This window comes from Hypanus sabinus, chromosome 16, assembly GCF_030144855.1.
Source record: "Hypanus sabinus isolate sHypSab1 chromosome 16, sHypSab1.hap1, whole genome shotgun sequence".
Classification (NCBI taxonomy): Eukaryota; Metazoa; Chordata; class Chondrichthyes; order Myliobatiformes; family Dasyatidae; genus Hypanus; species Hypanus sabinus.
The window spans coordinates 52,711,658-52,735,047 of record NC_082721.1 but is presented as its reverse complement, the minus strand read 5'-3'; the positions used below and the strand labels follow the sequence as shown (position 1 = coordinate 52,735,047).

Here is a 23,390-nt window from a genome sequence, read left to right as displayed (position 1 = left end):
TAGCCTCCACTGCTCCAGAGAAAGCGACCCATATTTGTCCAACATGTTCTCTTATCCAGGCAGCATACTGGTAAACCTTTTCTACACCCTCTCCAAAGCCTCCACATTCTTTTTATCATGGGCAAGCAGAATTGAAAGCAGTACTCCAGATGTGAGCTAACCAGAGTTTCATAAGCCTGCAGTATAACTCACCAACTCTTGAACTCAGTGCCTTAACTAATGAAGGAAGCATGCGTCTGTATTCTTAACCGCCCTATCAACTTGTGTAGGCACTTTCAGGGAGCTATGGATTTGGACCCCAATATCCCTTTGTACATCAACACTGTTAAAGGGTCTTGCCTCTAACCATGTATGGTCCCTTTACATTTGATCTCCCAAAGTGCAATATCTCACACTTGACATTCCTCTATGTGGTAATTGAAATGTAATTCTTTACACTGATAATCCAGTATATTACTATGATTTGATAATTCTGAGTACTACCATCATCTGGTGATTCAGTATACCACTGCTGTCCCATATTCCAATGCAATTTATTACTGTTATCAACAGAAGTGTTAGGAAGGAGCTCCACACCTAAGCCTAGAGCTGTTTCTATAGCACAGTAATAGAAAACTTTAAGCTTTATTAACAATTTCAGAGTGCTTCATTATCCATGGGGATATTTTAATACAGTAGTTGACTGATCCAGTTGCGTTTTCAACCTGTTATCTCACTGTGAGGACGAGGTGGTAGAGAATTGATCGGAGAAGTTATCGATGGCCATTGTTTGAGTGGAGTTTGTGTGAGAACCCTCGCTGTCATCTCTCTTCCTCAGTATGTAGCTGTATATCCTGCAGTAGAAGCATAGACACTAAAGAGTTAAATGTTACAACTTTGTCATTGGACAGAAATTGAGCAGCAAGTTGCCCATCATCAGTGCCACCAATTCCACCTCTTGGCTCTCTCCCCATTCTATCAATGTGAATCAGTCCCAATGCCACCTTCCCCATAGCCTCGTGTGAGTCAAAACGTAGTCTACAATTCAGTGTGCAGTAGGATTCACTGATCATGAAGGAGTGTACAATCATAGGTCCAGTCCTGGGTTCATGGGCTATTAGAGGATGTACAAAGTACAGGATCGGCCATGGTCTCTGGAACAATAGGGCAGGCACAGGGCTTGGCTGCTGTACCCCTGCTACTGAGATACAAGAGAGACAGCAGATGCTGAAATATAGATCCACATACAGTACACAGAGCACAGGAGCAACTCATCAGGTCAGACAGCATTTACAGAGGAACTGGACAGTAGACGAGACCCTCAGGATCCTCAGGACTGTTTACGGTATGAGATGTGTACTTACACAATTGGGACAGTGCTGAGCCAACAGACTGCAGCAGCCAGGAGCAGAGAGAAGCCACTATACCACTCCAGGAAAGCAATGTAAAGGCTGTTGAAGGTGAGTGCAGCAATCACATCCGTCAGGGTCATGGCAGTCTGAAACCAGGCAAAAGTGGAACCTGAGGACATTGAAAACAGAACATGGAGTGAGTAAAATTAATAATACTACTGATTCAAGTACACTTGTCGACTGTATGCAGATGTACTAGAGGGACTGGAGTGTTCTTGCTCATTTCCCCTACCACTCCCCCCACCCACACACACAGCCTCTGGACCACTGACATCTAGAGCCATGGGTGGCTCTGTGGGCAACAAGCAAAGCCTGAGCTCACCTGTTGAGATGCTGTGTGTCAGAGCTCAGCACAGCTGTTGGATCTGGTTGGGTCCAGGGCAGAAGGCCGGAGAATGGGGCTAACTAAAACAGCCATAATTGAACTGTGGAGCAGACTCAATGGGCCAAATGGCCTAATTCTGCTCCTATATCTTATAGAATTCTGGCTCCAGGTCATGAGAGAAGCTGCGGCTAACCTCCCATCGACATTGCACACAAGTGGACCTGCCAGTACCCCAGCTCATCACAGGTGCACTGCAAGCCTGTGTGCTGAGTCCCCTGCTCTACTCCCTTTATATTTCTGAATGTGAGGCTAAGTACAGCTGCAATACCATATTTACTGTAAGTCTGCTGATGATAGCACTGTTGTTGGCTGAATCAAAGGTGGCAAGGAATTGATGCTTAGGAGGGAGATTGAAAACCTGGTTGAGTGGTGCTGCACCAACAACCTTTCACTCAACATCAGCATAACCAAAGTTGACTACAGGAAGAGGAAAACAAGGTCCACGAGCCAGTGCCCTTAGAGGAATGGAGGTGGAGGTCAGTAACTTTAAATTTCTTGGAATTATCATATCAGAGGATCTGCTTCGGGACCAGCATGTACTATTACAAAGAAGGCATTGCAAAGCCTCTACTTTCTTAGAAAACTGTGCTGATTAGGGATGTCATCTAAAACTTTGATAAACTTCTATTAATGCACAGTGGAGAATATTTAACTGGGTGCTTCACAGCCTGGTATGGAAAAACCAATGCCCAAGAACAGAAAAACCTAAGAAAAGTAGTAGATACACCCCATTCAATGAAAAGCAAAGCTCTCCCCACAGTTGAGCATGTTCAGTTCTGGTCGCCTCACTACAGGAAGGATATGGAAACCATAGAAAAGATGCAGAGGAGATTTACAAGGATGTTACCTGGATTGGGGAGCATGCCTTATGAGAATAGGTTGAGTGAACTGGGCCTTTTCTCCTTGGAATGAAGGAAGATGAGAGGTAACCTGATAGAGGTGTATAAGATGATGAGAGGCATTGATTGTGTGGATAGTCAGAGGTTTTTTCCCCAGGGCTGAAATGGCTAACACAAGAGGGCACACTTTTAAGGTGCTTGAAAGTAGGTACAGAGGAGATGTCAGGGGTAAGTTTTTTACTCAGAGTGGCGAGTGCGTGGAATGGGCTGCCGGTAACGGTGGTGGAGGCGGATATGATAGGGTCTTTTTAAGAGACTCCTGGCTAGGTACATGGAGCTTAGAAAAATAGAGGGCTATGGGTAACCCTAGGTAATTTCTAAGGTAAGGACATGTTTGGCACAGATTTGTGGGCTGAAGGGCCTGTATTGTGCTGTAAGCTTTTCTATGTTTTTTCTTTTCTATCAATAAGGAGCATTGCCACAGGAAAACAGCATCCATCATTAAGGACACCAACCATCCAGGGTATGCTCTCTTCTCACTGCTGCCATCTGGAAGAAGGTACAGGAGTCTTAGGTCCCACACCACCAAGTTCAAGAACAGTTATTACCCGTCAACCATCCAGTTCCTGAGCCAGCGTGGATAACTCCACTCACCTCAACACTGAACTGATTCCACAGCCTATGGACTCACTACAACTATTGTCCTCAGTATTATTTATTTACTATTTGTTTATTATTGTTGTGTGTTTTTTTAAATTTGCAGTTTACCTTCTTTTGCAAATTGGTTGTTTGTCATTCTGTGTGAGTAGTTTTCATTGATTCTATTGTATTTCTTTGTTATGCTGTGCATGCCTGCAAGAAAGTGAATCTCAGGGTTGTAAATGGTGACATACATGTACTTTGATAATAAATTGATTTTAAACTTTGAGGCATTTGGAGATGCATTACCATCTGGCTACTTCCCTGTCTCTGGAGCACAGCTTATATGGGGCTCTGATTCTGAAGGCAGTATCCTGGACCACTTATCTCAGGGAAAACGATTTATCTAGCTATTTATTTATTTAGAGATGCAGTGAGATATACAGATACAGATCCAGCCCAATGAGCCACACCGGCCAGCAACCTACCAATTTAACCCTAGCCTAATGACAGGACAATTTACAATAACCAATTAACGTGCCTTTGGACTGTGGGAGGAAACCAGAGCACTCACAGGAAGAATATGCAAACTTTCCTACAGATATTTGAAATCTGAAATCCGATGCTACCATAGTGCCCCTGGCCAGATGTGGTCTTAAAATCATCTCTAAATTACATAAAATTACCTTGGGGTTTGGTGGGTGGGGGTATGGTTAGTCAAGGATGAAGGGAAAACCAGTTCGGAACCACCATCTGCGGTGTAGCTCATGGAATGGGAGGAGGGATGGCTAATGCATGATGCAATTAGAGCACACTCAAAATGCTGGAGCAGCTCAGCAAGTTAGGCAGCATCTATGAAGGGAAATAAGCAGGCAACATTTTGGGTTGAGACCCTTCATTAGGACTGGATAGGAAGGGGCAGAAGCCAGAATAAAAAGGTGAGGGGATGGTAAGGAGCACAAGCTGGCAGGTGACAGGTGAGACTAGCTGAGGGGGATGAGGTAAGAAGCTAGGAAGGGATTTGTGCAGATGAGAAAGGGTGAGAGAGTAACCAGATAGGGGATTGGAAAAAAAGATCTTCCCCCTCACCTAGTCTTCCCTGTCACCTACCAGGTTGTACTCTTCTTCCTCCTCCCACCATCTTATTCTGGTCTGCTCCCTTCCTTTCCAGTCCTAATGATGGGCTACAGCTTGATATGCTGACTGTTTATTCCCTCCATTGATGCTGACTGACTTGCTGAGTTCCTCCAGCATTTTGTATGTGTTTCTCAGGATTTCCACCATGTGCAAAATCTCTTGTGTTTATGATGCATTCAGAAGATGGGACAGCCTTTGGTTGATATGATGGTGGAGGGAATGAAAGGGTTGATAGCATTTCTGGAAGAAACAGCAAGACATGGTCTGCTCTGTTGTTGATGTGACAGGAGGGCCATCTGTAAGTGGACTGGCTGGCATTGGGAATGCTGTGGGCAAGATGCAGGGCTTCGTCTCCAGGGTTGATTGGAAGAGAGGATAGTTTATGGACCAGGTGATTGGTTGAGAGGGCAGTCTGTCAAGCGAGTGGATGTGGAGGTCATGATCCGGATTGTTGGTGGGACTGTAGAAATCCCTCCACCTCCATCAGTTATAGAGGCTTCACTCTCATGATTGACACAGAGAGCAGCAAGTGGCAGACCTCAGAGGAATGTGTGTGATCAGTTCTCAGCTGCTGGCCGTGTGGTGTGGGTCCTCCAGCTGCTCTAGTCTGCCCACACGCCCCAAGGACGTGTGTGTTGGACGGTGGTGGGTGAATGGGGAGGGGGAGAATAAAATGAATGGAACAGAGTGGGAAATGGGATGGCTGAGATTCCACCTGACAGCTTCTATCACTAAACACAAAGTGCACTGCAGATGCTGTGGTCAAATCAAGACGTACAAAAAAGCTGGATGAACTCAGCAGGTCGGGCAGCATCCGTTGAAAGAAGCTGTCAACGTTTCGGGTCAAGACCGTTCTAACACTGTTGGAAGGAAATCATGCATCCATGAGATGAATCTCACATGCTTTAGAACACATTCTTACCGTAGGAAGCTCGGTCGGTTAGCTTGGACAGCTGAGCCCGGATTGTTGGCAGTGGAATACAGGAAAACAGCATCATGGCCCGCGCTGCAAAACACAAGAGCACAACATGATGGCAGGGACATCCAATGGCATGGGAACTTGGCACACCAGCCTGCTTGGTACTGCAGACAGTGTTCTGCAGAAACATCCCTGTGACGGGGAATGTCCCACAGATACATCCACCCCACCCCCGGGTAGGAAATATTCCAGAGACCCTGCCTTGGGTGGGCAATTGCGACAGAAACATCCCATGGGTGAGGAGCATCCCACAGACACCCTCTGGTTGGAGTTTCCCACAGGGACATCCCTTGGGTGGGGATAGTCCTCTGCAGTAGGCTGATCGTCACTTCTGCTGCCACAGTCAATCCAAAGTCCATGGCATAAGACATTAATACCATAAGACACAGGAGAAGAATTAGGCCAGTCAGCCATTCCATCATGGCTGATTTATTATCCCTCTCAACCCTATTCTCCTCCCTTTTCTTCGTAACCTTTGACACCATGACTAATCAAGAACCTATTAACCTCTGCTTTAAACATACTCAATGACCTGGCCTCCACAGCTGTCTGTAACAATGCCTCATCTCCATTCTAAATGGATGTGCCTCTCTTCTGAGCCTGTGCCTTCCGGTCCTAGACTCCTCTCACTATAGGAAACATCCACTCCACATCCATTCTATCTGGGTCTTTCAATATTGAATAGGTTTCAATCAGATCCCTGCTCAGTCTTCCAAACTCCAGTGAGCACAGGCCCAGAATCATCAGACGCTCCTCCTATATTAACCCCTTCATCCCTGGGATCATTCTTGTGTACTCTTTTGACCCTCTCCAATACCAGCACGTCTTTTCTTAGGCAAGGGGCCCAAAACTGCTTATAGTATTCCAAGTGAGGTCTGATCAATGCCCTAAAAAACCTCAACATTACATCCTTGCTCTTATATTCTCGTCCTCTCAAAATGAATGCTAACATTGTATTTGCCTTCCTTACCACTGACTCAACCTGCAATTTAACCTTAAGGGAATCCTGCATGCAGATTCCCAAGTCCCTTTGCACCTCTAATTTTTGAATTATTTCCCCATTTAGAAAATAGTCTATGCCTTTATTCCTTCTACCAAAATGCATGACAATATCCTTCCCATTTGCCACTTCTTTGCCCATTCTCCCAATCTGTCTAAGTCTTTTTGCAGACTTCCTGGTTCCTCAGCACTACCTGCCCTTGCACCTATCTTTGATAGGTGGAGAGGCTGTACTTGACCTGGTATTGGGAAATGAACCTGGTCAGGTGTCAGGTCTCTTTGTGGGAGAGCATTTTGGAGATAGTGATCAGGGTTCTATCTCCTTTACCATAGCATTGGAGAGGGATAGGAGCAGACAAGTTAGGAAAATATTTAATTGGAGTGAGGGAAATATGAAGCTATCAGGCAGGAACTTGGAAGTATAAACTGGGAGCAGATGTTCTCAGGGAAATATACGGCAGAAATGTGGCAAATGTGCAGGGGATATTTGCATGGGGTTCTGCATAGGTACGTTCCAATGAGACAGGAAAAGGATGGGTAGGGTACAGGAACTGTGGTGTATAAAGGCTGTTGAAAATCTAGTCAAGAAGAAAAGAAAAAGCTAACAAAAGGTTCAAAAACTAGGTAATGATAGAGATCTAGAAAATTATAAGGCTAGCAGGAAGGAGCTTAAGAGTGAAATTAGGAGAGCCAGAAGGGGCCATGAGAAGGCCTTGGCGAGCAGGATTAAGGAAAAACCCAAGGTATTCTACAAGTATGTGAAGAGCAAGAGGATAAGCCCTGAGAGAATAGGACCCAATCAAGTGTGATAGTGGAAAAGTGTGTATAAACCGGAGGAGTTAGTGGATGGTACTTAATGAATACTTTGCCTCAGTATTCACCAGAGAAAAGGACTTACAGTGGATTGAAAAGCTTGAGCATATAGATATTAAGAAAGGGGATGTGCTGGAACTTTTTAAAGCATCAAGTTGGGTAAGTCTTTGGGACTGGATGAGATGTACCCCAGACTACTGTGGGAGGTGAGGCAGGAAATTGCTGAGCCTCTGACAATGATCTTTGTATCATCAATGGGGATAGGAGAGGTTCCTGAGGATTGGAGAGTTGCGGGGGTTGTTCCCTTATTCAAAAAAGGGGGTAGAGATTATAGCCCAGGAAATTATAGGCCAGTGAGCCTTACTTCAGTGGTTGGTAAATTGATGGAGAAGTTCCTGAGAGGCAGGATTTATGAACATTTGGAGAGGTATAATATGATTAGGAATAGTCAGCATAGCTTTGTCAAAGGCAGGTCATACCTTACGAGCCTTATTGAATTTTTTGAGGATGTGACTAAGCACATTGACGAAGGTAGAGCAGTAGATGTTTGGATTTCAGCAAGGCATTTGATAAAGTACCCCATGCAAGGCTTATTGAGAAAGTAAGGAGGCATGGGATCCAAGGGATTCTGGATTGAGAACTGGCTTGCCCACAGAAGGCAAAGAGTGGTTGTAGGCAGGTCATATTCTGCATGGAGTCGGTGACCAGTGGTGTGTCTCATGGATCTGTTCTGGGATCCCTTCTCTTCTTGATTTTTATAAATGACCTGGATGAGGAAGTGGAGGGATGAGTTAGTAAATTTGCTGATGACACAAAGGTTGGGGCTGTTGTGTCTAGTGTGGAGGGCTGTCAGAGGTTACAGCAGGACATTGATAGGATGCAAAACTGGGCTGAGAAGTGGCAGATGGTGTTCATCCCAAATAAGTGTGAGGTGGTTCATTTTGGTAGGTCAAATATGATGGCAGAATATAGTATTAACGGTAAGACTCTTGGCAGTGTGGAGGATCAGAGAGATCTTGGTGTCCCGAGTCCATAGGACTCTCAAAGCTGCTGAGCAGATTGACTGTGTGTTAAGAAGGTATATGGTGTATTGGCCTTCATCAATCGTGGGATTGAGTTTAGGAGCCAAGTGGTAATGTTGCAGCTATATAGGACCCTGGTCAGACCCCACTTGGAGTATTGTGCTCAGTTCTAGTCACTTCACTACAGGAAGGATGTGGAAACTATAGAAAGGGTGCAGAGGAGGTTTACAAGGATGTTGCCTGGATTGGGGAGCATGCCTTATGAGAATAGGTTGAGTGAACTCAGTCTTTTCTCCTTGGAGTGATGGAAGTTGAAAGGTTACCCGAAAGATGTGTATAAGACGTTGAGAGGCATTGATCACGTGGAAGTCAGAGGCCAATCAGGATAGGACTCTTTTATTTCCACTTTTAACTCCTTCCAGCCAGACAGTCTTCTATCCATGCTAATATCTTTCATGTGATACCACAGGCTCTTATCTTGCTGAGCATCCTCATGTGCCGCACTTTCTCAAAGGCTTTCTGAAAATCCAAGAAAACAACATCCACTGGCTCTCATTTGTCTATCCTGCCTGTAAGTTCCTCAAAGAATTCCAGCAGGCAGGCAAGACTTCCCCTTAAGGAAACAATGCGGACTTTGGCCTACTTTATCGTGTGCTTTCAAGTACCCTGATACCTCATCCTTAATAATTGACTCCAACATCTTCCCAACCACTAAAGTCAGGATGACTGGCCTATACAGTAATTTCCTTTTTTTTTCTGCCTGCCTTTCTGCTTAAAGAGTTGAGTGACTCTTGCAATTTTCTAGTACTCCAGAACCATTCCAAAATCTGGTGATTCTTGAAAGATTATTACTAGTGCCTCCACTACTAATACCTCTTTTAGAACCTGGAGGTGTAGTCCATCTGGTTCAGGTGACTTATCTGCCTTTAAACCTTGCAGCTTCCCAAGCACTTTTTCCTCTAGTAAAAGCAACTATACTCACTTCTGCCCCCTAACACACTCAAATTTCTGGCATACTGCTCATGTCTTCCATAGTGAAGACTGAAACAAAATACTTATTAAGTTCAGCTGCATTTCTTTGTCCCCTGTTATTAGCTCTCCAGCATCATTTTCCAGTGGTCTAATATCTGCTCTCTTTTACTCTTTATGTATCTTTTGGTATAATATTTTATATTATTGGCTATTTCATCTTCATAATTCATCCTATGGCATTTTATTTACCCTTTGTTGGTTTTATAAAAGCTTTCCAACCATCTAGCTGCCCGCTATTTTTGTTCTATTTATATGCCCTCTATTTTGCTTTAATGCTGTGTTTGAATTTCTTTGTCAGCCACAGTTGCCTCATTTAGAATACTTCTTCATCTTTGGGATGTATCTATCCTGTGCCTAATGAATTTCCCCCAGAAACTCTAGCAATTACTGTTCTGCCATCATCTCTGATATTGTCCCTTATCAATCAACTTTGGCCACCTCTTCTCTCATCCCCTTTACTCCACTGGATGTGGGTGGTCGGGCCCTGCTTCTGGTGCACTTCAACCCCATGATCCTAATCTTTGGTTGGGTGAGGTACCAAACAACCTCCATGTTGGTCCAATTTCTGAGACCAGTGGTTCACTGCAGAGGCTTGGGACTGAGGAACTGAAGTTTAATCAAGTCTATAAGACCATAAGACATAGCAGAATTAGGCTATTTTGGCCCATCAAGTCTGCTCCTCCATTTCATCATGACTGATCCATTTCTCTCTAAGCCCCAATCTCCTGCATTCTCCCCATAATAGTCATGCCCTGAATAATTGAGAATCTATCAATCTCTGCCTTAAATTTGGCCTCTTTAGCTGCCTGAAGCAATGAATTATACAGATTTGTCACTTTCTGCCTAAAGAAATTCCTCCTCATCTCCATTCTAAATGGACGCCTCTCTATTCTGAAGGTGGGTTTGCTAGTCCTGGACTCCCCCACTTTAGGAACCATTCTCTCCACATCAACACTATCAAGGTCTTTCAATTTTTGATAGGTTTCAATGAGATCCCCTCTCATACTTTTGAATTCCATTGAGTGCAAGCCCAGAGCCATCAAATGCTTTGCTTTTATCTTCTAGTCTTCTTGAACTGAAAGCTAACATCGTACTTGCCTTCTCTACCACAGACTCAATCTGCACCTTAACCTTTAGGGAATCCTTCACGGGGATCCCAAGTACTTTGCACCTCAAATTTTCTCTCTGTTTAGAAAATAGTGTAAAGAGGGTTTCTTCTTTTTGTTAACTAGCAGGAATGCTAATTTACTGATAACGAGAATGGTATTCCTTTGTAAACCAAATGGGGATTAATGTTCTTTCTTCTGAGTCTGTAAGCTTTTGTTGACGGGATTTTGGGCAGATCGGCACGAGGGGGTCGAGAGAGAGGATGCAATGCTCTAAGCTGGGCGAGGATCGGACCCCAAAGGGAGGTCCGAGGCCGGGAGATTCTCCGAGGAGGGGGGGGGGAATGAAGCTAGATGTGCTTGGTTGACCACTCGGAGGGTCCTGAGCTGCGAGTCGAGGAGTTCGGAGGGGATCAAATGGTGGCCAGAAGACTTCAGAAATTGAGCTCCAACGGCTGTGCACGAAGTGGTTTGGACTTTGATAAGTTTGGCGCCTTTTCTTTAATTTTCTCTTCATATATACTGTATCGTTATTAATCACTTAGTTATAGTAACCTTTATAAATTGTACTCATTTAATCGCATATGGTGTACTGTCTGGTTTTGGGCGAGGCGGGGACATCACACAGCATCCACACCAGCTGATTACCCAGTTTGGCGGGGCCGAAGGCTGCTCCCCCTAGACGAGAATGAGCTGAGCGAGCCTGAGGCGACCCAGGGGGTTACAATAGTCTAGACTTTTATATCTTCTACTAAAGTGCATGACCATAAACTTCATGACATTGCATTCGATCTGTTCATTCTACTAATCTGCCTAACTCCTTCTGCAACCTCTCTGCTTCCACAATACTACCTCCACCTGTCTTCATATCATCCGTAAACTAGGCCACAAAGCCATCAATTCCATCATCCAAATTATAGACATATAACGTAAAAAGAATCAGTCCCAATACAGACCCCTGTGGAACACTAGTTTCTGGCAGCCTGCCAGAAAAGGCTCCCTTTATTCCCACTCTTTGCCTCCAACCAATCTATCCATACTAATATCCTTCCTATAATACCTTGCTAGTTAAGCAGTCTCATGTGTGGCACCTTGTCAAGGACCTTATGAAAATCCCAGCACACAACATCCACCAATTCTCCTTTGTCTATCCTGATTGTTATTTCTTCAAAGAATTCCAACAGATTGGTCTGGCAAGATTTTTCCCTTTAAGGAAACCAGGCTGACTTCTGCCTATTTTATCATCTGCCTCCAAGTACCCTGAAGCCACATCCATAACAATCAACTCCAACATCTTCCCAACCACTGAGGTCAGGCTAATCGACCTATAATTTCAGCCTCTTCTGCAATTTTCCGGTCCTCTGGATCCATGTCAGAATCTATTGATTCTTGAAAGATCATTACTAATGCCTCCACAATCTCTTTCAGAATTTTAAGGTGTGCACCATCTGGTCCGAGTGACTTATCTACCTTCAGACCTTTCAGTTTCCCAACCACCTTCTCCCTCGTAATAGCAACTTCACACAATTTTTCACCTTGACATTCCTGAACTTCTGGCATTTTGCTAGTGACTTCCAATGTGAAGACTGGTGCAAAATATTTATTCAGTTTTCTGCCAATTATTCTCCTTGTCCCCAATTATTACCTCTCAAGCCTCGTTTTCTAGTGTCCTGATATCTACTCTCACCTCTTTTTGACTCTATATATCTGAAGAAACTTTTGATATTCTCTTTAATATTATTAACTAGCATATTCCATCTTTTCCCTCTTTATGACTTTTTTAGTTGCCTTTTTTAGTTGGCTTTCCAATTCTCACTAACCTTTGTTCTATTATATGGCCTCTTTTTGGCTTTTATATTGTCTTTGACTGCCTTTATCAGTCGCAGTTGCTTAATCCTGCCTTTATAATGCTTCTTCTTCAGGATATATTTATCCTGTGTTTTTGTGTTGCTCCCAGAAATTCTAACGATTGCTGCTAGTGTTCTCTTCCAATTACCTCCTCCTTCATGCCCCTGTAATTCTCTTTACTCCACTGTAATCCTGATACATCTGATTTTAGCTTTTTCCTCTCAAATTGCAGGGTGAATTTTATCATATTACGATCGCTGTTTTCTAAGGGTCCCTTTACCTTAAGCTCTCTAATCAATTGGTTCATTATGCAACAATCAATCCAAGAATAGCTGATCCCCTCGTGGGTGCAACTATGAGCTGATCTAAAGCTATCTTAAAGGCACTCTACAAATTCCCTATTTTTGGGATCCAGCACCGGCCTGGATTTCCCAATCTACCTACATATTGAAATCTCCCATGACTATCATACATTTTCTATCTCCCATTGTAATTTGTAGCCCTCATCTTTGCTACTGTTTGGAAGTTGGAGAGGACAATGTCCAGGTAAAAATATCTTTGATTGTGATATTTTAATAAAGTAAAAGTGAAGAATTACACTTGAAATGGGGTTCTTGGGAATAGAGTTCAGTGAGGGAGACAGAAAGACACATATTCAGACATGCATACACACAGACAGACCCAGACTCACACATAGAGCCTCTCTATCTCTCTCTCACACACACATATACAAAGCCACTGGTGCACATGTACGCCTAGTGCTGTGACTCATTGTTGTGAATTCAGTGTCAGTCTCACTGTATAAACTGGCCATGTCTGTTTCCCTGGGATTACAGCTAACTGGGCCCAGACACCAGTGTCGTAAGGTTAGTCATTGCACTGTAGAGGAAAGACGTTCACAAAGAACCTCATTTTCCATGCCCCTGCCAAGAAGTGGTGCGACGAGTCTGTGTGCAGGAATGCATTGACGTAGCAGCAGTCCCACTCTGCATTCCTTGGCACCACAGTAACACTGACTTTACCAGTAACCATAGCAACAGCCCGACCTTAGGTGCAGGGAAATGATGAAAGCAGTAACTGCAGACTTTTGATAGGGTACATTCCACCACACCTCAAACATTCCAGCACTCTGCTCCACACAATAAAATAATCTCACACACCCATTCTCATTGCACCTTAATCTGGACTCAAACACTCTCTCTCTCTCATGCACACACAAACATACACACACACACACACACACACACACACACACACACACACACACACACACACACACACACACACACACACACACACACACACACACACACACACACACACACACACACACACACCGCATTCACACAGAGAATCACATTCACACCATGCAAGTACCAAGCAACGACCCATCTCCAACACTGAATTTCAACAACATTATTTTCACTAGATTTTGAAATTTACTTTTGCTGATTAGACCAGAGACATGATGAATCCAGCAGTTATGGCCAGTCTGCCACAGTCTGAGGTCATCCAAAGGCCCGTTGCCTCATTTCCGACCAGCATGAATTCCAGTTTGCCCTTTTGTTAAACAGCTTCCGCTCCTGCAATGGTTACATTACAGAATTCTTGTGTTTTCCAGTTCCCACCTTGGCTTCTCTCCCATCACCCTCTCTCTGAAGCTCCCTCTCACCTTTCCAGCCTGGGCTCTTCCTATTTCTTTAGTATCAGTGTGGTTCCATGCTCAGCTGTCAAGTCTTGGAAGGCGAATTCCTGCTCTAACACACTTTTTCCTCTTTTACTCAAGCTGCCTCTTTCACCAAGCTCCATCAGTGACTCAGTACATTGAAAATGTTCCTAAAAATTATTTGGATTTTTAACCCACTAAGGGCTGCATAATTGTTCTTATTGATATTTTTAGATAAGGAAAATTACAGAAATGTGAACCTGAGAATTGGCCCAAAGGTTGGACAGCCTTCAACACAACATCTAGCTGTCTCCTGCAGGTTGCATCTGTTTTAACCCTGGGGTCTATAATACCCTTCCTGTATTAGTCCAGAGCGGGCTTGGTTTGTTGGAGCACTTGGGATTGCAAAGTACTAACTAGTACTCATTAGAAAGTACATCTGACACTGATGGAGCACCTTTAGTAGTGGAGGACCTGGTACTTCAGAGACAATTTGTCTGTGAAATCCACATTCTGGGTCACAGTCTGGTCCGTGGATTCTGGAGTCTGGGTCTTCTGGCTGTCCCTTGTTTCAGTTGGGCTTATTTAGGCAGCTGATGCTCGTCTTGGGCCTAAGAATATAAGTGGCCCTGGGTCCGAGTATAGATGCTGGTTCATCTCATCAGTATCCCATCCTCGTCTCTGTGGGGTAAGTCAGGCTGGCTTTGCCGTTGCCCTGTGGTTGGATCTGTCCCTTCCTGTCCTTGCCTCCGTTGGGTAAGCCAGGCCATCTTTGCTGTTACCCTGAGGCTGGACTGTTCCCTTCCCTTCCCTTCCCTTCCCTTCCCTTCCCTTCCCTTCCCTTCCCCTTCTTTCTGTAGCCCTTGGCTGAAGACTCCCTGCTACCTTTCACCTGAAGCCTCGCCTATTCTTGCAGTCAAGTTCTACCCGGAACAAGACTGGAGCCTTGCTGTGTCCAGATAAGGAACCATCTTTCGTTGTTTGGAGCTGTCTCTGTGTCCATGCCTTTGCTAGGTAGGTCTGGCCATTTGCCTCTACCTTCTGTTGTGAACCGTCTCGTCGTGTTCAGTGTTCTGTGTATGAGTCCCGGCCCTACGTCCTGTTTCCAAGAAGGGGTCCCGGGCTCTGTGTTCCACGTTCCTGTCTCCCAAGACCAAGGCTCTGTGTCCCATGTTCCTATCTCCCAAGTCTGAGTCTGAGCTTCGTGTCCTCATCCAGCCCAGGAGTCCCACGTCCTGCCCCCACGTTCAGTCCTGTTGCCTTGCCACATCTTGTCCTTGCCTAGATCCGAAGTCCGAGCCTAAGTCAATTCCCAGGTTCCGGGTCCCTGTCCAGTCTCAGGCTCGGAGCCCTTGTCCAGGTTCCAAGTTCCTAGTTCCTCGTCTAGGTCCCACTTTCCTAATCTAGCCCTAGTCCTGGCCCTGTATCCTAGTCTCATCCAGGGTCTGTGGCTTGTCCAGCGTTGTTTCTTCCCCACTTCCCTTGCTTTCTTGACACACCTAGTCTTGTCCCTAGTACTTCAGTCTTGCATTTGGGTCCGTTCTCAATGTCCACCTTATGATGCAATCATGTTCTTCTGGAAATAAATAAAATACTGTGGATGCTGGAACTCTGAAATTAAGACATAAAATACAAGAAAGCTAGACTTCTGGTAAGATGGCAGCATGTTCGAGTGCAGCAACTTCTTGGGGACCAACCAAAGATGCACTTTTAAAAAAATGTGTTTTTTTAATGAATGCAAGTCTACACTGGACTCCAAGAACTGTGGGTACAGTAAGTCCACCGCATCGGTGATCTGTTCATTGTTTGGAGCTGCTGACTGGGGTGTCGAAGGAGCCGGTGGACAAGTCCGAAGAGGAAAAGCTGGTGCTCAAGGTGGGAGAAAGGGAGGCTAGTTCTCAGCTAGAGAAGGAGAAGCTGATGGTCAGGCCAGAAAAGGAGGAACTGGTGGACGGGCCAGAGAAGGAGAAATTGATGGATGAGCCAGAGAAGGAGAAGCTGATGGCTGGGCTGGAGAAGGTTCAGAGGAACTGACCTGGGTTCAGATCGTGCTGCTGCCTGCTACTCAAAGACATTGGAGTTGGTGTGGGAAAGCAGTGTGTAGTGTAACTATGAGTGACTGTCTTGTAAGTTTCTCTTGCAATTGTGAGATGCTGTAGGCCTGCTTCCCTTGTTTGATGGTGAGAAAGGCGATGAGGCAGCAGCGTGGCCTCGGCTGTAGCGAGAACAAGGCCTCAAACAGGCTTGCCTGCTGCTGCAGTCCAGGTGAGACAATACTGGAGACCATGTTGTGTGGAGTCTATGCTCATTTGGGAGCTAGCCTCTCCTGTCAGTGCTGCCCTCCAGTGTTTGACTGGTGGAATGACAGGCTGGATTGCTGGGAGCTGTACCGTCGATTTCCATGGTGCTGAGGGACGTGGACTGTACATGTGTTTACTTGTGTAACAATGTATGTGTTTTTCTACCTCTCACTATTTTGAATTTATATTATGCACCTTGGCCCCGGAGGAACACTGTTTCATTTGATGATCCATGTATGATCTGAATGATAATTAAACTTGATTTGATTTTATTTTCTTTTTGGAGATGGGTGTTTCAGGTTCGAGAACCCTCTTTAGAACAGAGAAGGAGTGAAAGTAAATTAGAGCAGAGAAGTTGGGGAGGTGGCGGTGGGGGGGGGGGGGAAGTGAGGCCAAATAGAGGGAATATCTGCAAGACCAAATGTAATAGTTAGAGGATGTGGTGCTCACCTGGTAGCTACTTCTGTGTGTGGTCACAGAGTCATTACCAGCTGAGGTTTTCCCTGTTACCAGGCATAGAGCTGGGTGCAGCCATGAAGAACAGTTCTGACTGTGCTGCCTTGGACTGTTCCTGGTAGAACATCTTATCCAGAGAACAACTTCTGATTATTAGTTACCCAGCACTGGTCTGCACGAAACATCACCCAGGTCCTGTAATGGCAAGGGGCAGTGGGTTCTGACAGATGGCTCCCCCAACAGACCACCTGAATCACTTGGCAGCATGATTCAACTCCAAAGCCTTCACACCACCACCATGATCTTGGTCAGTGGAGAGAAAGGTCCCTTCCTATCAACCACATCCCACATTCCTATCACACATTGCCTTCGTGAGGCCTGCCACTGGCAGTGGGATGATGAGTACCCCCTGAGAAAACATGCCTCTGTCAGGCAGGTCTGAAGTCAGATGAAGGGATTATCGAGATTCATCTCAGAGACTGCAGGACAGTCCTAGCTCCACCAGCAGCTGCAGCAGGGAACTACTGTCACAGGGAAAGGTGTCCTCTGACTCTCCTGAACCCTCCTAAAATGTGAGGTGCTGCATCTGGCTGTTTCCAGGTCCAGGACCACCATGGGGAAACTTTCCACAGATACTGAACATGAGAAGCCCGATCTCTGGTGGTTGGGACATGGGGATACAGGACTGACTGGAATCGGCCCATTACACAGTCAGGAGAAAGATGCCATGTGACAGATTTACACAGTAGAAAAAGTTTAGAATCTGTGAGGTCAAGGTTAATATCTAGGCTGAAGATAGCTAAAAATGCCAACTGAAACCAGGCAGGATTTTGAAATTTTTGTCGAGGTTTCCACACCACATGTGGTTACTGATTTGTGAGCATTTGTTGTTTTTGGATGATACTTGAACCATGAAGTCAGTGTCAGGATGTGCGTGTTGCTGAGAATACTCACACACACATTTCCCAATCTGACCTGCCCTCGGATCTCAATAGTCACTCATAACCAACAACTCAGATCTCATCCCTTTCACAACTCCAGATGTTTCTCACAGGCCACAGAACAGTTATAGTCTTATAAGGAAAGGAGGAAGTTACAGATGCTGGAGATCTGAAACAAAAACAGAAAATGCTGAAAAAACTCAGCAGGTGTGAGAATGCCCATGGGGGTGAGGAGTAAACTTCAGCTAAAATACAATTTCTGTGATTATATTTTGGTCAATGGTCAGGAAAGTAAACACCATGTTAACTTTAATTTTGAGAGGATGAAAAAGCAAGATGAAACAAGATGGCGGCGTGACGCAGCTTGCAGCGGCCACTCCGGAGCTGATTATTTGTTATTTGTGAAGTGGGGTGCCGTGCGCAATCATAATTGATCGAAAACAGACATGGGAGCACGGAGGAACATCTGGAAATCTCCAGGAAGACCTTGTTCGTTGCTGCTGCTGCTGTGAGGTCCGGGTCTCTGCTGAGAAGAACAGGCCCCTAGTCCTCGGGGTCGCGTTGCGGATGGCCATTGGCAGGGCCGTTTTAATATGCTCGGCAGAGGATGGTGCTCAGAGAAGCTGTGCCGGAGGGGATGGTCGTCGGCTCAGAGGTTCGACTGGTCAGGTCGCTTTCGGTGTGTGCTGCGTCTGCGAGGCTGAGTCTGGTGGCGCCGTGGAAGTCCATAGTGGGGGTATTCCCTTCTGCTGCTGGCGTGGGATGGCGAGTCTGTCGGGGCTCTGGGGACTTGTGGAAACTGTGTGGTGATTTCTTTTGAACTTATAGTCCTTTAACATCTTTGGACTATTTTTACTGTGTCTTTTTTTAAATCAATTATGCTGTTGTATGCACTGTTGTAACTATGTGGTTTTGTGCAGGTCTTGTAGCTTTAGTTTTTGGTCTTGTTTGTCTGGTAGATTTGGAGCTCCTTTCCGGAAAACGCGCTAAGACGGTAGCACGATATTAATACGCAACAGCCTCTCCAGACTGTGGATTGGGGATTGCCAAACGTTACGTGGATTTTCTGGTGTAGACTGTTTTGTTATATGCTTTTGTGATATCATTCTGCAGGAACGTTGTCTCATTTTTTAACTGCATTGCATTTGTGGTTTCTAAATGACAATAACTGAATCTGAATCTGAAGTTGTTTGCTAAGGTCTCATAAGGCATTGGTCTGCCCACATTTGGAGTATTGTGAGCAATTTTGGGCCCCATACCTAAGAAAGGATATGCTGGTCTTAGACAGGTTTTCAGAGGAGGTTTATAAGAATGACACTGCTAATAAAAGGTTTAATATAAGGGGCCTTGGATGGCTCTGGGTCTTTACTCACTGGAGTTAGAAGAATGAAGGGGAATCTCATTGAAACATCTAATATTGAAAGGTCACGATAGAAGGGTTGTTGAGAGGATATGTCCAATGCTGGAACACTCTAGGACCAGGGACACAGCTTCTGAATACAAGGATGTTCCTTTAGAACAGAGATGAGGAGGAATTTCTTTAGCCAGGGCGTGGTGAATCTGTGGAATTCATTGCCACATGGCTGTGGAAGTCAGGTCATTGAGTATATTTGAAGTGGAGGTTGATATATTCTTGATTAGCAAGGGCATCATAGGTTAAAGGGAGAATGGAGTTGAGAAGGATAATAAATCAGTCATGATGAAATTGCAGAGCCAAGTGGCCTAATTCTGCCCCTATGTCTTATGGTATGTACAGTGCCTATAAAAAGTACTCACTCCCCCCCCCCAGAAATCTTTATGTTTTATTGTTTTAACATATTGAATCAAGTGGATTTAATTTGGCTTTTTTGACACAGATCATCAGAAAAAGACTCTTTCATGTGCAAGTGAAAACAGATCTCTGCAAAGTGATCTAAATTAATTACAAATACAAATATAATTGCATAAGTATTCACCTCTTTTAAAAAGAAACACCAAATCATCACTGGTGCAGCTATTTGGTTTTAGAAGTCACATTTTTAGTTAAATGGAGATCGTCGTGTGCAGTCAAGGTATTTCAATTTATTGTAATAAAAGTACACCTGTATCTGGGAGGTCCATGTGCTAGTGAGTCAGTATCCTGGCAAAAACTACACCACGTAGACAAAAGAAGACTCCAAGCAACTTTGCGAAAAGGTATTAAAAAGCACAAGTCAGGAGATGGATACAAGAAAATTTCCAAGTAACTGAATATCCCTTGGAGTACAGTTAAATCAATCATCAAGAAGTGGAAGGAATATGGTACAGCTGTAAATCTATCTAGAGCAGGCTGTCCTTTATATAAAAAAAAGCCCAGTGATATGACTATGCAACAAGGGAACTAATGAGGGAGGCCACCAAGAGACCTATGACAACTCTGGAAGAGTTACAAACTTCAGTGGCTGAGATGCGAGAAACTGCGCTGTTGCCTGAGTGCTTCACCAGTCGCAGCTTTATGGGAGAGTGGCAAGGAGAAAGTGACTTTGGTAAAAAAACTGACATGGAATCTTGCTAGAGTTTGTCAGAAGGAACGTAGGAGACTCTGAGGTCAGCTGGAAGAAGATTCTTTGGTCTGATGAAACCAAAATTGAGCTTTTTGGTCATCAGACTATGTTTGGCGTATGCCAAGCACCACACATCATTAAAAACACACCATCCCTACTATGAAGCATGGTGGTGGCTGGGTCATGCTGTGGGGATGCTTCACTGTAGCAGTCCCTGGAAGGCTTCTGAAAGTAAAAATGAATGCAACAAAATATAGAGAAATCATAGAGGAAAACCTGATGTAGCCTGCAAGAGAACTAAGACTTGAGAGAAGATTTGTTTTCCAGCAAGACATTGACCCCAAGCATAAAGTCAAAGCTACACAGATATGACTTAAAAACAATGAAGTTAATGTCCTGGAGTGGCCAAATCAGAGTCCAGACCTCAATCCAATTGAGAATTGATGGCTAGACTTGAAAAGGGCCACTCACTCATGATCCCCATGCAATCTGACAGAGCTTGAGCAGTTTTGTAAAAAAGAATGGGGAAAAATTGCAATGTCCAGATGTGCAAAGCCAATAGAGACCTACTCACACAGGCTCAAGGCTGTAATTGCTGCCAAAGGTACAACTACTCAATACTGACTTGAAGAGGGTGAATACTTATGCACTCAATAATTTTGTGCCGTATTAGTAATTAATTTAGATCACTTTGTAGAGATCTGTTTTCACTTTGATATGAGAGAGTCTTTTTCTGTTGATCAGTGTCAAAAAAGCTAAATTAAATCTATTGTGCTTCAATGTTGTAAAACAATAAAACATAAAAACTTCCAGGGGGTGGGAGGGCGAATACTTTTTATAAGTACTGTATTTGAGATAACTATAGGTGTACTGCAGGACAAGGCCCATACCATTTATAATTAACTTCCACTGAGGGATGCAAATTGGATCTTTAAAACAATCTGGTAGTTCTTCATGGTTACTGCCTCTTGATATCCCACAGCTTACAAGATTCTCCGGTGTTAGTTTCACATTTTGTGGTAGTGATTTCATAACATTGAAACATGTGGTCCAGTATCACATCTCTAGACTATACTCTCACATTCATTGCCAAACCCCACAGGATTCAAAACTCAAAGATCCATTCAATGGCCCAGTGATACATATTTTCTATTCTAACTTTGAATGGGTACTTGAAGTTGGTGCTCTCACACAGGAGATGGCCTGAGGATTTTGTTTTAAAGTGGTTACAGCAGAGTTGGTCACTTACCAATGAAATACCAGGCGGTGCTTCTCACAAAGGCCATGGTGACAAGCCCAGCAGTGTTGGAGATGATGCCCATTAATACCAGAGAGGAATCACTCAGATGCCCAGAGAAAAATAGAACTCCAAAGAAGCTGGTCAGAAACATGGCAAAGGTGGCTGCCTTGCCGTAGCCAACAAAGACTGGGTCCCAGCTCAGTGGGGGCTTCAGAACATAGATTGAGATTATATTTTCACCACCAGTCATTCCAAAATCATACAGGATGTAGCAGATAAAGAGAAGAATCATTTCTCTGCTGAATTTTCTCTGCAAAGGATTGCACGTCCCCATGGGCACCTGTCCTTGTGCAGGCATAGCAGGATATCTGAGGAAGATTGCCGAATACAATAGGAGTAGGAAGTACAGGGACAGACACAGGCAGATTAGCAGGAGACCATGCTCGTTATTGATTTTGATCAGGAAGAAGTGACCAGATACCACACTGCCCAGCAGTCCAGCCACTCCCACTGTCACCTCCAGCATATTTAGCCGCAGGCTGCGTCTTGCCTCTCCTGAATTCAAGGCAGCAATTGCATTAATTCCACTCCAGTAAGCAGGGAACCCTCCAGTAAGTCCATTAATCACAGCTGATCCATACATCACACTGATTGGCCAGTGGAAGACATGGGTGAATAGCAGCAAGCTTCTCCCTAGCAGGTACCCCAGTAAAGGCACAACCAGCAGCACCTTCTGGCCTTGACTATCAGCCCACCGTCCCAGCAGCACCGTTGTCAGCATGGGGGCCAGAGAGTAGACCATGTTATAAATCATGTAGAACTGAGCCACTTCCTTCTGGGCCACGTCACTGTTCTCAGCTATTGTCCCATTTAGCCGATCATATACGTCCATCAAAAGTGCCGTATCAAAGAGAGAATTAGCTACATTGGTAACAAAAACCAATGGCTCCACACAGCTGAGCAGCGTATTCATATCACACACAGGATCTATTACAACAGTATCTCAATCACTGTTCACTTCTACAGAACAGATTGCTGGAGAGGCAAAGGAGTCTAAACTATCTAGACTAGACTCTATTCTGGAGCAGGCTCTGCAATGTGCTGAAGGTACCTCTTATGAGATTTTTAAATTTCAAACACAGTTTTGTTGGATTCTGCCAGGAAGCTTCATGTGGCCAATAAGAACTGATGTTGCAATTGTCGTCACTGATGAGAAACGCGTCTGGTATGAGGAACTGGGAGAATGAAAAAGGAACAAATACTTAGTAAAAACAGACCTTTTCCAACTGTGTTCTGATTTAACGTACCACTGAGTGCTGGGCACATCTGTTTTCTGTTAACGAAGCAGTTCTGGCCGAGGCTGACCATGAAGCTCTTTATTCATTGCTGTGAAAAGTTAGTAGTGGTATTTCTGCTGCTGTGGTGTTTCTCTGCAACTCAGGAACTTCACTCGCTCCTTATGATCACTCAGGAAAGAATCTTGTTACCGTGGGCTGGATTCATAGACGCTTGACTGAGAAAGGTCACCAAGAGTTCTGGATGGCTTTTGGCTAGGTCCCAACATTAGTGTCTGGTTGCAAGGGAAAGAGGAGGAAGAAATGTGTTGGACATGGAACTGGTTCAGTGGCAGAAGGTCAGGCTGTCCAGGACACAGAAGTAAGGAATGAAACTTCATCCAGAGAAGTGTAATTTTGTGAAGTGAGACAAGGCAAAGGAATGTATAAGAGTTGGGAGTATATTGAATAACATGGAGAAAGTGTCCTCAGATCCTCTAAAAGCAGCAGGTCAGATTGATAAGGGTGCCACAGGAGCGTAGCAGTTAGCGCAATGCTATAACAGCTCGGGGCACGTTATCCGTTTACAATGTTTACAACCTGTCAGTTGTCACAAATATTTTGTCAGTGATAAGTCTGAGAGGATTTTGCACAAGGCTTGGCACGCAGCGGTGAAAGGAGCTAAGGCTTTCCAGTGTCCACATTGTATCTCAGTGTGTCTCTAAATATGTCCTCCTGCACTTTGTCAGAAAGCAAATCTTTAGGGACTTCTCCTTGTACTGGAAGACCAAAGTTTTGCCT

General features: G+C 44.6%; 1 protein-coding gene across 1 annotated transcript; it reads right to left on the bottom strand.

The window, feature by feature from the left end:
- Window positions 1–587: 587 nt before the first annotated feature.
- On the bottom strand, window positions 588–22,801 carry LOC132406303 (thymic stromal cotransporter homolog). The gene is made up of 4 exons (XM_059991774.1): window positions 21,325–22,801; window positions 5,314–5,397; window positions 1,344–1,500; window positions 588–833 (listed from the first exon to the last, which is right to left on the bottom strand). Exons 1-4 carry the CDS (start codon window positions 22,286–22,288, stop codon window positions 713–715), a joined length of 1,326 nt encoding a protein of 441 aa, XP_059847757.1. The 5' UTR covers window positions 22,289–22,801; the 3' UTR covers window positions 588–712.
- Between the last annotated feature and the right edge of the window lie 589 nt (window positions 22,802–23,390).